The 15,901-nt window shown below is 45.7% G+C and overlaps 1 protein-coding gene across 1 annotated transcript in view; it reads right to left on the bottom strand.

Moving 5' to 3' along the window:
* The window catches only part of LOC134387552 (mucin-16-like), an 87,307-nt gene that overhangs the window by 50,993 nt on the left and 20,413 nt on the right, over nt 1-15,901 (bottom strand). Inside the window, exons 4-15 of the mRNA XM_063109997.1 lie at nt 14,021-14,690; nt 13,065-13,942; nt 11,200-12,977; nt 10,968-11,028; nt 9,966-10,090; nt 9,798-9,865; nt 8,967-9,139; nt 5,671-5,706; nt 4,481-4,632; nt 4,317-4,384; nt 1,944-2,116; nt 93-128 (exon numbers count right to left, since the gene is read on the bottom strand). Coding sequence (XP_062966067.1) covers nt 93-128; nt 1,944-2,116; nt 4,317-4,384; nt 4,481-4,632; nt 5,671-5,706; nt 8,967-9,139; nt 9,798-9,865; nt 9,966-10,090; nt 10,968-11,028; nt 11,200-12,977; nt 13,065-13,942; nt 14,021-14,690 — 4,218 coding nt within the window. The remainder of the gene's footprint in view (nt 1-92; nt 129-1,943; nt 2,117-4,316; nt 4,385-4,480; nt 4,633-5,670; nt 5,707-8,966; nt 9,140-9,797; nt 9,866-9,965; nt 10,091-10,967; nt 11,029-11,199; nt 12,978-13,064; nt 13,943-14,020; nt 14,691-15,901) is intronic.

The following is a 15,901-nucleotide window of genomic DNA, read 5'->3' on the forward strand; positions in this document are numbered from 1 at the left end:
GAATATTGCTAAAAAAAATTTTTTCTGAGTAATGCTCTCTGGGGAGGAAGGGTCCTGGGGGCATTGGGGGTATCACAGCTTTGAATACTCACTGCTGGTGGTAGGGGTCCAGTATCGATGGTTATAACCTGTAGATAGAGAGGAAAGGGTAAAGAAGGACCATTATGATGGGTAAGAGTTAAGAGAGGGAAAGATGACAGACCTAGAAATGGAAGTCATCAAGAAACTTTCTGAGATTCAGGAGTAAACAATAATGGCTACATTTCATTTGGTGCCTCCTATGTGCCTTGTCCTTTGATAGTAATGAACATCATCACCATTATCATTACTAAAATAAAAATCTGATAATAATAGCTGTTTACTGGGGCTATACTATGCACCCGCAATAATGCTAAACCTATTACAAGGGTAAAAAGTTGCATTTATGGATGAGTGTGCCTTCTAACCTTATCTATGGTCTCTTTATCCACAAAGACAATTTATCCTTGCTCTCTCAGCTTCCTTCCCTTCACAAAATTTTATGATAGTACAATTTTTTTTCTGGCTTAGTTTCTGGGTTTTCGTGATGTAGAATTGACAGAATTGTGGCAGACTGAGAGAGCAGTATGTGGAGGTAAAAGTATAAAGATACGGAGGGAAGAATGATATGTATGATTTGGAATACTAGGGAAAATTTGGAGGAAGGAGTGGGATGGTGAAAAAGAGGAGAGACTTGGAGGTCAGATGAATATATAACAATTGGAGCCTGAAAGGAACTGGGGAAAAGAGAATTTTTCATGAGCATTTCTCTGGGTCATGAATTGCATCTGCTGTGATGCTGCATGAGAAATGCAGATGAAGACTGGACCCAGGGGACCCTGTAATTTACTTCGGTCATTCTTGAATGACCTCATTTGATTATCAGAACAATCCCACATGGCACTTTTATTCTACCCTACAAATGCACACCAAAGCCTAGAGAGGTTACATGGCTTGCCCAGCATCACACAAAACAAAGATCTGTCACTCAACAATAACCATGCTGTTGACAACTGCTTTGAGTTAGCTCCAATTTTGAATCTTTGGATGGAATCTTCACTGTTCCTTTCTTTGTTGCTGGGTGATCCTGGGTAAATGATTTCCTCCCTGAATACATAATGACTGTCTGTACAACGAGTGTAATAACTCATAGAGTGTTGGGTAAGATTAATGTGAGATAATACAAATAAAGTTCTTATTTCAACTCCTGGCACATAGGAAACTTTTGATACATATAAGCTGCTATTCTAGCTATTCTTAGCAGTTGCATTGCTGTTAAGGACCTTGTCGCCAACGGTGTTGTGCAATCAGTTATTATTCATGGTGTATTTGCTAAGGGTGTTGTTTTATGGAGTCAGCGTCGTTCCGGCTGGTCCATGGAAATGGAGAATTCACCTTAAGTTGTCATAATGGAGTGAGGGCTGAACTGGGCACCCACTGCGCATTGGGGAAGACTTAACCATAGGGCCCTGCATCACCCCTTTCTTTCTCCAGTGTCTGCATACTCCAGTTGGTCTCTTAACAAGAAGTACTGGAATAAGGAGGAGAAGGAAACATTTCATCCCAGGAGGTGGACAAAGAAAGGAAGTTGACCTCCCTTCGTGTGTTAAGCATTGAAAAATAAGTCCCTAAAGAAATTCTAGGTTTGTGCCAGAACTATGAATTTGTATGCAGTTTCTTCGCTCAGCACTATTGACATTTTGGTCTAGTTAATTCTTTGTGGGGGGCGGCTGCTTTGCACACTGTGGGATGCTTAGCAGCATCTCTGACCTCTATCCCCTAGATGCCAGTAGCACCCCTCCAATGGGGACTTGAAAATGTCTCCAGACATTGCCAAATATCCTCTGGGGTGCAAAATCATCCCCAGTTGAGGTATAGAGAGACATGAGACTGTGGGAGACCCCAGCTGCAGCATGGACACTCACCGTTGACATAGAGGCTGTCTCTGTCCAGGATATAGTGGCCCAGCCAGGTGACACCATGAGTCAGTCGGTTCAGTTCCTGGTACAACAGCTCTCTGTCCGGTCCAGGGCCCCGGGGGTCAGCATGGTAGGTGCAGATGGCATCAACTCCGGTGGCTGCCCTGTCCTTCTCATACCTGGAGTGATAGGGATGCGGGAATGGGGACGTACAGAGATGTGGGAGAGTTGTACACTTTGTTCAGCTCTCTCCTTCAGATTGACCCCGAACCCTTAGTTTTATGACATCTCTCCTTTACTGGGTGGTCTGATTTCTCAGGCACATTCCTTTCTGGGTCCTCTCTATCCAGGCCGCCTCCCGTTCTGCAAAGTGATGGATCTCCAGGGCCTCATCCTCAGCCAACGTTTTTCCTTTTGCTCCGTTCTTCTTGGGTCATTTCATTCATACTCATTATTTCAACTACCAGCTCTATTACCGTAATAGACAGATCTAACATAATAGATTGTAATAGCCTGATCTCGCTCTGTCTGGATGAGACCTCTCTCCTGAGCTCTGTCCCATGTAATCAACAGCCTCAGGGATGTCCTCCAGACCCCTTATATTCCATATATCCCAAATTAAGGTTATCATCCTTCCCTCCCAAATAAAACACTGTTTGTCCTCTCATATTTCCATATGAGTGCCAGAGCCAGAGGTCTAGGAGCTTCTGGGATCTTCTCCTATTCTTTCTCCCAAATCCAAGCTGTATTCAGGTCTGGTCCAGCTTCTCAATGGTCCACCCACCTTCTGACTCGTTATCATTTTAAATTTATTCATCCCCCCATTTGCCAGCACTCTACTTAGAATAAATCACATTATGTCAGGGCTCTGCTTACAACAACCTCATGGTTCCCCACAGCTCTGAGTAATTATAACTAATATTTGTGGGACACCTACTAGGTGCTATGTTTTACCTTTACTATCTATCTCTTTTTATCCTTTCACAACTCTGTGAGGGAGATGCTGATATTATTCCCATTTTGTTTTTTAAAAAGTTATTTACTTATTTTTGGCAGCTGGCCAGTACTGGGATCCAAATATTTTTAAAAATTTAAATAACAACTTTATTGAAATATAATGTGATGTTTTGATGTACATTGTGAAATGATTACTACAGTCAAGATAATTATCATATCCATGACCTCCCATTATTACCTCATTTTTGTGTGTGGTGAGAACCTTAATATCTACTCTCTTAGCAAACTTCAAGTGTATTGTATAGTATTATTGACTATAGTCATTTCCATTTTATAGTTGAGGAAACAAAGTCATACAGACATTAAAGAACTTCTGAGACCTCACACAGCTAGTGACAGAAACAGGATGTGACTTCATGAATTTGGACACTAGAGATCATTAATGCTTAACCTTTTGCTGTACAAAATATTATGAAAACTTCTTAGTACGGCTTTTAGCCCCAACGTCAGCCTGAACTCTTGATGATATCCTCTCATCCTGGAATTCATCCTGGCTCATGCAGCTACATACTTCCATGCACCTGTCCCTCCAGGCCCCCAGTCAACCAACCTCCTGCTCACTCTCCCTCCTTTTCTTTTTTCTGTCTCCTCTCTCTGCTCCCTCCCGCCTTCCTTCCCTCCCATATTTCCTCCTTCATTCATTCCCTCATTCCTTCCCTCCCTTTTTTCATTCATTCATTCACTATTTGACCTACATTCTACTACTCTCCAGCTTCACAGAACTTTTCTCATCTACCGCACTATTTCTTACATCTGTCCCATTATCTAAGATGTGCCACCTCTTGAAATAATATTTTTGTCAGAGTTTCTTCTGGTTAACATATACTCAACTGTCAAAACTTGGCTCCAGCATCACCTTCTCCAGACAGCCTCCACCCAGCCCCCACCCCCCACCAGGTAAAAGTCCCTTCTCTGAGTTCCTGTGGCCCCTGTGTAGAGCTGAATGGTCATACTAATTCTGTTCCTTTTATGGTTTCAAGTTCATGTGGCTGCTGCCTTCTCTACATTGTGGGCACCTGGAGTGAAGTGCCCGTGGTTGACTCTCTTAGTGCCCTTAGCAACTATCACAGGTGTATCATTCCATGTTTAGTGAATGAGTTAATGTTGCCCTTTCTAACCAGTGAGACTGAATGCTTCAAGCTCCTGCTGATCCAAATAATTTAAGAAATTTGACAGTCACCTATTTCAGGAAGCCCTCTCTGATACACTCAGCCAGAGAGAGTGCCTTCTGAGTCTGAATTCCTGGAAGACCCCAGTCATTTGTGATCCTTGCCTTTTTGGCATCATGCTCAGGTCCTCACCTCCAGGTGAGGTTGCCTGTGACAGTGCAGCCCTTCATGATGTGAGGAAAGGAAGTCTCACCTGAGCAAGGTCAGTCTGCAGCCAGAGTAGCCAGAGCTGACACTGGTTTTCTTGAACAAGGGCTCGAGCTGGGAGGAAGGAAGAGACAAGAGCAGGGTAGGTTGAGGGGATTGGGTGGGGGACAAGGACAAGGTGAGTCAGTGTAGGCATCAGCGGGCTCTTACCAGGTAATTCAGGGCCTTCTCGGTGGAGTTGAAGTTCAAGGAGCCTGGGCGCTCCATGTCTGGAGTATAGAGCAGGTTGGTGATCGTGAAGTTCAGGGTGAATGACACCAGGACTGGGCTCACCCCTGCAGCTAAAGGGAGTGGGGGAGAGAGAGAGAGAGAGAGAGAGAGAGAGAGAGAGAGAGAATGAGAGAGAGAGAGAGAGAGAGAGAGAGAGAGAGAGAGAGAACCCATCAGAGTCTTAGTCCTGAGCTGGATGTCGGGGTAAGGAGTAAGGGATTATACCATCTCCTTGCCCATAATGTCCAGTAGTTGAGGCCTGGAATATCTCATCTGGACCATCCCTCAGCCAGCCAGAAGGAGGTTGAATGTGTGACTTCACCTCAGAATGGAACCTCAACTCTCTCAGCCCAGAGTTGTCAAAGTCTGACAAGTTGTGGACATTACATTGAGAAGAGGAGAGGCGAAGACCTTTTGTGCTCAGGTCTTGAGTCACAAATACTTGAGCAGTCAAGAAATCCAATTAGTAATAATTGACATGAAGGAGATGAGCATAGAGATAGAATAGATGCTAGCTTTCTGTGGGATGTGGACACGGGGGAAAGTACTAATTTGGAGGTTTCAGCAGAGACACGCTGAGCTGAGATTTGGAAGACAAGAGGGTACTTCTGAGTTCCTTCAAGTACAGCAAGTGCATAGGCCCTGAGGATGGAGGGATGTTTGGGCCCTGCAGGAAAAGAAACAAGGCCAGCGTGGCCAGAGATGAGGGGACAAGGGACAAAGTGGGACAGGCTGAGACTGGGTGTGCATCAGGGTTCAGACCGTGCAGGAATTCATCAACCACTAAATGAAAGTTGAAGTTTCATGGGACTCAGTGATCAGATTGCTACCTGTAGAGCTGAGGGTGTGGGTCACAGATGCTGGGGGTCTTGAAGAAAATGCAGAGGTCACCGGAGCTGAAAGAAAATACAGCGTAAATAAAGATTGTTGGGTTCTATCATGGAGCAATGAGAGGACAGTGCTGTGAATGCAAACTTGCATTTCTACCTTGACTCAGACTGAGACTTTTACTGGTCTGGGCCTTCTCTGGGGCTGAGAACCTAGCAGAGGGGGATACTTTCCTCCCCAGGAAGTAGGCTTGGGAAGGAAGGGTCCCAGGGCATGAGGACTTCGGGCCCATCATTACTCACTGTTAGTGGTGGGGATCCAGAATCGATGGTTATAACCTGCAGGGAGAGAGAGAGGTAGAAAGATGAAGATGATAGGGGGAGGTTAAGAAAGAGGTGAGGGTTAGAACGAGAAATGCAAGTACCCAAACCTCCTGAGTGCTTTCTCTGAGATTGATCAATAGCGATGGCTGCTCTTTATTAGTTAATGGCCTTATACTCTGATGCTCATGAGATCTTCATCCTCATTATCATTAACCACAAAGACAATCATAATCAGAGCCTCCTTGATATTGTGGGAGTTCCCTATGTGCCTGGAATAGTGTCAACCTTATTAAATGAATTATAGGGACAAAGTTTGTTTTTTTTTTTAATCACTACACAAGGTAAACATTTTTTGTGGCCCTTTACCAATTTCACCCTAGCCCCTCCTCCCCTGCCCCCTTTCCCACCTCTGGTGTCCTCAGTTCCATTCTCTCCTTTCAAGAGTTCAAGGAATTATTCCAATTGTTCTATCTTTCTTTCTTTATCTTTTTTCAGCTCCTGCTTATGAGTGAGGACATGTGGTATTTCTCTTTCTTTGCTTGGCTTGTTTCACTTAACATAATTTTCTCTAAGTTCATCCATGTTGCTGTGAATGGCAGAATTTCATTCTTTTTCATGGCACAGTAATATTCCGTTGTGTATATATACCAACCACATTTCCCTTATCCACTCATCTACTGATGGACATTTAGGTTGGCTCCAACTCTTGGCTTTTGTAAATAGAGCTGTGGTAAACATGGGCGTGCAGGTATCTCTTCGACATGATGATTTCCATTCCTTTGGGTTTATACCCAGCAGTGGGAATGCTGGGTCACATGGTAGTTCTATCTGTAGTTGTTTGAGGAACCTCCATACTGTTTTCCACAATGGCTGTGCTAATGTACAGTCCCACCAAAGGTATCGGAGGGTTCCTCTTTCCTCACCAGCATTTGTTATTCTCTATCTTTTTAATAACAGCCAGTCTAATTGGGGTGAGATGATATCTCATTGTCGTTTTGATTTGCATTTATTTTTCCAGGTGTCTGTTGGCCATTTGTATATCTTTCTTTGAGAAATGCCTATACAACTCCTTTGCTAATAGGGACAAAGTTTTATGTGTCTCCAGCCATACTGGCATTTTCTTCATTCAATATAATTTTGTCCTTGCTCTCTCTGATTCTGCCCTTTCCCAGCTTTCCAAAGACAGCTTGACCTGTGGTAGTGTGGGTCTTGGAATTTTGTAATGTTGAATTGTGGTAACTGGGAAAGGACAGAAGAAGAGAAGAGAGGAGGGGCGAGGGCAGGGAGAGGGAGAGAGAGAGAGAGACAGACAGACAGACACCGACTTATGGGAAGGAGAGAGGGAGACCTGGGGGTCAGCCAGAGAGTATACAGTTGGAGAATGAGAAGAAATGGGGAAAAGAGGATTCGAGTAAGTATTGAGTAAGTATGGTTCCGGATCAGGAATTAGATCCTCTTTTATGCTCTGTGACTAATGCAGATAAAACTTACTCTTATTTTATATTTGATGACCTGACTGGCTTTCTTGACATTCCTGAAACGGGGCCAAGTGGAGCCCTGTGATTTACTTGGCTTATTTGGGTTTTATCTTATGTGACCCTCACAATAATCTCAGGTGAAATTTTAAAAAAAAATTTTTTTATTTCATTCGAAAAATAAACACTGAAGCCTGGAAAGGCTACATGGCTTTCCCAGGGCCACATAGTGAGCAAAAGGCAGGACCAGATACCATATAACCCAGCAATCCTGATACCAGATATATGCCCAAAGGAATGGAATGGAAATCATCATGTCGAAGGGATACCTGCACTCCCATGTTTACCACAGCTTTATTTACTATAGCCAAGAGTTGGAACCAACCTAAATGTCCATCAATGGATGAATGGATAAGGAAAATGTGGTATATATACTCAATGGAATACTACTCAGCCATAAAAAAGAATGAAATTCTGCCATTTGCAGCAACGTGGATGAGCTTGGAGAAAATTATGCCAAGTGAAATAAGCCAGCACAGAAAGAAAAATAACACATGTCCTCACTCATAAGTGGGAGCTAAACAAACAAACAAACAACCACCACAATAATATGTTGAACTTTCAGAAGGAGAGAACAAAACTGTTGCTACTAGAGGTGGGAAAAGGGGGTGGGAGTTTAGGAAGAAATTGGTAAGGGGCCACAAAGAATGATTACATTTTGCAATGATTAAATTTTACATTACATTTTGCTAATTATCCTGACTTAATCATTCATTACTTATTATACACAAATACTGATAGTGAACTCTACACCCCACAACTATGTATAATCAATTATATTTCAAAAAGAAAAGGGCAGGACCAGGACTTAAGACTTGTAATTCACCAAAAGCCACACGAGTGACCACTGCTTTTAAGTCACTCCCATAAACTATGGAAATACAATGCAGGTTTTAATTCAGGCATAAAGAAAATGTCCGAGACAGTACAGTAGGGATACAATTAATCAATCAAGAATTTGTTTAATTTGTTGTAGGAGAGGCTCCTTGATACACCTTCCCATCTGGAGATTTGGGGCTTAGTCTGCAGTATAGTCTAGAAGTAAGGAGGCCAGATTTTAGAGTCATTTTGGGGTTTGAGTCCCACCTCTACCATTTCTTAGCTGTCTAGCCTTGAGCGAATGGATTCCCTGTCCTGAGCCTTGTTCACTTCTTCTATAATGCCTCGTAGAGTGTTGGATAGGATTAGTAAGACATAATATTCATGAAGTTCTGATCACAGGAATCCCTCAATAAATATTAGCCTTTGTTTTAGGTGTTATTGTTGGTGGTGTTGCTAAGAGCATTGTTGCAAAGAACTTTATTGCTAAGAACATTACTAAAAGTTTTTTGTTTGTTTCTCAGGTGGGGGTAGTTCCAGCTGGCCCTTGGAGAACAAGTCTAGGGTCACAAGCTGTCACAGGAGGAGAAAGCAGTACATCAGGCATTGCATTGGGGACCTGCTGCCTGTTGGGGAAGAGTTAACCCCAACAGCCGCCACTGGCTTGTTTACTCCATTTCTTCCCTGATATCCGCATGCTCCAACAGGCCTTCCGTGGACGGTCATGGGAATGAAAAGACCGTGGAGGAAATCTTCACAGCCAGTTGAAAGGCCCCTTCTTGGTGTGCTTAGGGAAGAGAACTGAGCCTTCGTGGAAAACCTAGGTTGGCCCAGAACTATGGACATGGGTACAGAGGAACTGTACTACAGGGAGACACATCCAGGGAAAAAGCGAACCCCGGGTGAAGCAGAGCTACTCACCATTGACATAGAGACTGTCCCTGTCCAGGGTGTAGGAGCCCAGCTGAGTGACACCGTGGGTCTGCTGGCTTAGCTCCCAGTACAGCCGTGCTCGGTCCAGCTTGTGGCCTGTGGGACCTGGGTGGTAGGTGCAGACTGCATCTATGCTGGTGCTTGTCCCAATCTTTTCAGCCCTGGGGAGGAAGGACATGGGAACAGGGACATGCAGAGATAAATGTGAGAGCTGGATGCTCTCGACAGCTTCCTTCAGTTATACCGCTTGGCTTTCACTCTTCTCTGGGTTTCAACTGCTTTCTCAGACACATCTTTCTCTGTCTCCTTTGGGGATCCAGACCCCCTACTTCATTAAATGTAGCATTCTCCAGGGCCACTCACCAGCTGACTTTCCTCTTATGCCCCCCATTCTCTTTTTACAGTAGTCTGCCCGCCTTATCCAGTTTCAGGGTTTGCCCCGATATGGTACAGATGAGCCAGGGCAGAATTCTGGGGTTACCATTGGTAAAGACGCTCCACTGGCTGCCTCTATGAGACCTAATTAATGGAGTGGTCACAATGGGCCAGGCACTGTGCTGAATGATTAACAGCCCCAAGAGTAAGGGACTGTTACTATCATCATTTTACAGACCATGTGATTGAGGAACAGAGAGGTTACGTGTCTTGCTCAGGATCACGCAGCTAGAAAATGGAAGATAAGTTCAAACCAAGGCCCTTTGAGGCCACTATGCTATAATACCTCTTGGCAAAAGTTCAAGCAGCCATGGCTACCTTGGAGGCGGGAGACCAAGAAAGGACAGAAATGGGGTTCCTGTAGTTGCCGTGGACAGATCTCACCTGAGCAGGGTCAGCCTGCAGCTGGTGTAGAGGGAACCAACACTGCTGTTCTGGAACAAGGGCTCGAGCTGGGAAGGGATGAGAGGGAGATGAGCAGAAGGGGCCACAAATGCAGGGGGTGGCAGAATTGAGGCCAGGTGGGCATTGGTGTGGTGGGCGGACTCTCACCAGGTGCTGCAGGGTCCTCTCAGTGGCATTGAATATCTCAGAACCTGGCTGCCCCATGTCCTCCACATAGTGCAGGTTGGTGATGGTGAAATTGACAGTAAAAGGCATCCATAAGGGAAGTTCAGCTGCATGGAGGAGGGTAAGAAGAGACCAGTCTTGAGTCAGGCCCTTGGCTGGGGGTGGAAGGAAAGGCTCTGAGGACACACTTTAATTCCAGTGCAGAGCTAGAGTCCAGCCTGGGCTGTTCAACTTGAAATTCCTCCTGTAGCAGTCACTATCCAAGACCTTCCTACAAAGGGTGACCAGCTACCCTGGTTTGCTTGGGACTGTGTGGGTTCCTGGGATGCAGACTTTCAGTTTTATAAGTGAGACAGTTCTGGGCATGCAAGATAAGTGGGTTACCCTACTTCACATTCTTTTGGGTCTTACCATTTTAGCACACACCAGCATCTCTTTGTCTTGAGGTAATTAGCAGGCACAGGGAGCATCCCTCCAACAATGACTGGATAATGGGGTGGATAAATACCCCAGCTCCCTCACTCCTTGGGTGGGATGACTCCAAGGTGCACAGTCTCTGCATTTTCCCAGCGTTCCCCTCTAGCCTCCAGAAGGTTGAGACAATAAATTTCTGTTGTTTAAGCCACTCAGTTTGTGTTATTTTGTTAAGACAGCCTTAGCAAACTAGCACACACCATAAAACCAAGCAATTTCTTTCCTAACTATGCACCCAAGAGAATCGAAAACAGGGACTCAAACAGATGCTTGGACACCGATGTTCATTGCAGCGTTATTCACAATAGTCAAAAGGTGGGAACAACTCAAGTGTCCATCAACAGATGGATGGATAGATAAAATGTGGTATATCCGTACAACAGGATATTATTCATTCATTGGAAGGAATGAAGTTCTGATACATACTACAGTATGGATAAACCTTGAAAACATTACCTTAAGTAAAATAAACCAGACACAAAACCACAAATATGGTATGATTCCACTTACGTGAAATATCTAAAACAGGCAAATTCATAAAGGTAGGAAGTAGCTTAGAGCTTAGCATGGGCTGGATAGAACAGAGAATTACTGATAAATGCGAATAGAGTTTCTGTTGGGAGTGATAAAGTTTTGGAAACAGATAGTGCTGATGGTTGCACAACAGTGTGAATATAATTAATGGTGCTGAATTATACACCTTAAATGGTTAAAATTGGAAATTGCATATATATTTTTTTACCATAATAAAAAAGTGATCCTTACTTGTTCCTAAGGTCATACTCTCAGAGGCCAAAGTGGACATCCCAGGTGTGCTCAGAGGGGCAACAGGGCTTCCGGCCAGTGTGTTGAACGTGGTTGTGGTCTCAGCCACAGTGGGACTTGAGTCTGTGGCAGTTAAATTAGTGGTCTCAACAGTTGTACTTTTCAGGATAGTGGTTGGACTCGCTCCTTCTGCATGACTGGTTTTAGGTGGTGTTGGGGTCCCTGATGGTATCAAGGTCATAGTGGTGCCTGTGACAGTCCTGGAAGATTCTGGGGGTCCAGCTGAAGTCACGGGCTGTGAGGTTTTTGTGCTCCAGGAAGTTACAGCATTAGGCTCACCAGTTGTTACGTGGGCACTGGTAAGCCCAGGGACATCAAGGGAAACCGTCAGAGTTGGGATACCTGTGCTGGTCTCTGCTGAAGAGGTAGTGGTCAATAAATCTGTGGTCTCTGATAAACCAGGGGAAACAGGCGAAGCTGGAGTAATCGTGCTGGACTGTGTCCCTGAATGGTTGGAGAGTGAGGTCGTTTCTGCAGGAACACCAGGTGAAACAGTTGGTCCTAGATCAACTCTGCTGGTCTCAGTCGCAGGTGTGGTATAGGGAGAGGATGTCGTCTCTGGTGAACCAAAGGAAACAGTCTGACTTGGAAGAGTTGTATTCATCCCCATCCCAGGTGTGATGGATAGTGAAGCTGTGGTCTCTGATAAATGAGAAAAAACAGTTGAAGCAGGAAATTGTGTGCTCGTCTTTGCACTGGGGTGGGTGATCAATAAGGTCGTGGACTCTGGTTCACCGGGAGAGAGACTAAGAGTTGGGATAGTAGTGCTGGTCGCTTCCCCGGAACTAGTGGCCTGTGAGGTCACCATATCTGGTGCACCAGGTGAGATGGTGGTTGTTGGCACAGCTGAACTGGCTTCTGTCCCAGGACGAGTGGCCATTAGAGGTGTGGTCTCTGGTTTACTGTGAAAAACATTGGGGATTGTTCTGGAAACAGGTGTACTGATCTCTCCAGAATGGGTGACCCATGAGGCTGTTGTATCTGACTCACCAGAGGAAATAGTCAAAGGCAGAGCATTAGAGCTGGTCTGTGCCTCTGGATGGGTAATCAATGAGGCGGTGGCTTCTGGTTTACCAGGAGAAAGACTCAGAGTTGGAACGGTTGTACTGGTCACTTCCCCAGAATTAGTGACCTGTGAGGTCACCACCCCTGGTACACCAGGTGAGGTCATTATAGTTGGAACAACTGAACTGACTTCTGCCCCAGAACTGGTGGCTGTTGAGGGTGTGGTGTCAGATTCATTATGGAAAAAAGTTGAGGTTGTCCTGGGAACTGTTGCGCTGGTGTCTGTAGGATGGGTGACCCATGAGACTGTTGTCTCTGGTTCATGCGGGGACTCAGTCAGTGCTGGGAAACTTATACCACTGTCTGTTCCAGAACTAGTGATCTGTGAAGTCACCACCCCTGGTCCAGTAGGTGAGATCATTGTAGGTGGAACAGCTGAACTGGCTTCTGTCCCAGGACTGGTGGCTGTTGAGGGTGTGGTGTCTGATTCACTGTGGGAAAAACTGGGGATTATACTAAAAACTGTTGGTCTGCTTTCTGCAGGATGAGTGACCCATGAGGCTGTTGTTTCTGGTTCATGTGGGGACTCAGTGTGTATTGGAAAAGTTGTGGTCCCAGAACTAGTGACCAGGAAGGTGACCATATCTGGTACACCAGGTGAGATAGTTATTGTTGGAATGGCTGAACTGTCTTCTGTTCCAGGACTGGTGGCCACTGACGGTGTGGTATCTGGCTTACTATGGAAAAAACTTGGGGTCCTTCTGGAAACATGTGTGCTGGCCTGTTCAGAATGGGTGACCCATGCAGCTGTTGTCTCTGATTCGTGTGGGTAATCAGTCAGAGTTGGTAGCATTGTACTGGTCTCTGCTTCCGAACTAGTGACCAGTGAGGTCACCATTCCCGACACAACAGGGGATGCAGTTGGAGTTGCAGTGGCTGAACTGGCCTGTGCTCCAGGATGGGTGACCAATGAGGCCATGGTGTCTTCCTCAGCAGGAGAAAGAGTCATGGTTGGAGTGGCCATACTGGTATCTGTAGCAGAACTGGTGACCTGTGAGGTCACCATATCTGGTACACCAGGTGAAATAGTTATAGTTGGAACAGCTGAGCTGGCTTCTGATCCAGGACTGGTGGCCACTGAGGATGGGGTGTTTGATTCACTGTGGGAAAGATTGGAGGGTGTCCTGGAAACCATTGTGCTGGTGTCTGCAGGTTGAGTGACCCATGAGGCTGTTGTTTCTGGCTTACTAGGAGAAACAGCCAGAGTTGGAAAAACTGAACTGGCTTCTGTCCAAGAATGAGTGACCCATGAAGGTGTTGTCTCTGGTTCATGTGGCTGATCAGTCAGAGTTGGAGTAGTTGTACTTGTCTCTGCCTCAGAACTAGTGACCAGTGAGGTTATCAGCCTTGATACATCAGGGGAAACAGTTGGAGTTGGAACAGCTGAACTAATTTTTGTCCCAGGATGGGTGACCAGAGAGGCTGCGGTCTCTGTTTCACCAGGAGAAATAGTCAGAGTTGGCTTAGTAGTACTGGTGTCTGTCCCAGAAGTAGTGACTTGTGAGGTTACCATACCTGGTATACCGGGTGAGATAATTGTAGTTAAAACAGCTGAACTGGCTTCTGCCCCAGGACTGGTAGCTGTTGAGGACATGGTGTCTAACTCACTGAGGGGAAAAGTTGGAGTTGTTCTGGGACCAGGTGTGCTTGTTTCTGCAGGATGAGTGAACCATGAGGCTGTTGTCTCTGGTCCATGCGGGGACTGAATCAGTGCTGGAAAAGTTGTACTGATGTCTTTCCTAGAACTAGTGACCTGTGATGTCACCATATCTGGTATCTTAGGTGAAACAGTTGTTGGAATGGCTGGACTGGCTTCTGCCCCAGGACTGGTGGCCATAGAGGGTATGGTATCTGATTCACTGTAGGTAAAATTTTGGATTGGCCTGGAAACAGGTGTCCTGGTCTTTGAAGAATGAGTGACCCAAGAGGCTGTTGTATCTGGCTCATGAGGAGAAAGAGTCAGAGTTGGAACAGCTGAACTGGCTTCTGTCCAAGAATGAGTGACCCATGAGGGTGTTGTCTCTGGTTCATGTGGCTGATCAGTCAGACTTGGAGTAGTTGTACTTGTCTCTGCCTCAGAACTAGTGACCAGTGAGGTCGTCATCCCTGATACACTGGAGGAGACAGTCAAAGTTGGAATGGCTGAACTAGTCTGTATCCTAGGATGGGTGACCAATGAGGCCTGGGTCTCTGGTTCACCAGGAGAGAGTGTCATAGTTGGAGTAGCCGTACTAGTGTCTGTCCCAGAAGTAGTGACCTGTGAGGTCACCATATCTGGTACACTAGGTGAGATAGTTGTAGTTGGAGCATCTGAACTGGCTTCTGCCCTAGGACCGGTGGCCGCTGAGGGTGAGGTGTCAGATTCAGTATGGAAAAAGCTTGAGGTTGTCCTGGAGACCGTTGTGCTGGTGTCTGAAGGTTGAGTGACCCATGAGGCTGTTGTCTCTGGTCCATGTGGGAACTCAGTCAGTGTTGGAAATGTTGGTCTGGTGTCTGTCCCAGAAATTGTGATCTGTGAGGTCACCATATTTGGTATACCAGGTGAGAAAGTTGTTGTTGGAATGGCTGAACTGACTTCTGCCTTAGGACTGGTAGCTGTTGAAGGTGTGGTGACTGATTCACTATGGGAAAAAGTTGGGAAAAAAGTTCTGGAAAAAGGTGTGCTAGTTTCTAGAGGATGAGTAATGAGTGATAATGTTGTATCTGGATCACTAGGGGAGACATTCAAAGTCAGAAAAGCAGAACTGGCTTCTGCCTCAGGATGGGTGACCCATGAGGCTGTGAACTCTGGTTGACCAGGGGAAACAGTCAGAGTTGAAAATGTACTGGTCTCTGCCTTAGAACTAGTGGCCAGTGAAGTCACCAGTCCTGGTACACTAGAGGGGACAGTTAGAGTTGAAATGGCTAAACTAGTCTGTGCCTCAGGTTGGGTGAGCAATGAGGCTGTGGTCTCTAGTTCACCAGGAGAAAGAGTAAGAGTTGAAATGCTTGCACTGGTTACTGCCCTAGAACTAGTGACTAGTGAGGTCATCAATCCTGGTACCCCAGGTGAAACAGTCATAATTGCAACAGCTGAACTGACTGCTGCCCCAGGACTGGTGACCATTGAGGTTATGCTATGGGAAAAATTGGAGGTTGTCCTGGGAACTTTTGGGCTGGTCTCTGCAGGATGAGTGACCAATGAGACTGTTGTCTCTGTCTCCCCAGGGGATGTAGTCTGAGTTGGAATAGCTGAACTGGCTTCTGTCCCAGAATGGGTGACCCACAAGGTTGTGGTTTCCATTTGACCCAAAGAAACAGTCAGAGTTGGAGTAGTTTTACTTGTCCCTGCCTCAGAACTAGTGACCAGTGAGGTCACCATCCCTGATACACTGGGGGAGACAGTCGAAGTTGTAATGGCTGAACTTGTCTGTGCACCAGGTTGGGTGAACAATGAGGCTGTGGTCTCTGGTTCACCAGAAGAAAGGGTCATAGTTGGAATGGCCACACTGGTGTGTGTCCTAGAACTAGTGACCTGTGAGGTTACCACATCTTGTACACTAGGTGGGATATTT

The sequence above is a fragment of the Cynocephalus volans genome, chromosome 10 (genome assembly GCF_027409185.1).
Source record: "Cynocephalus volans isolate mCynVol1 chromosome 10, mCynVol1.pri, whole genome shotgun sequence".
NCBI lineage: Eukaryota > Metazoa > Chordata > Mammalia > Dermoptera > Cynocephalidae > Cynocephalus > Cynocephalus volans.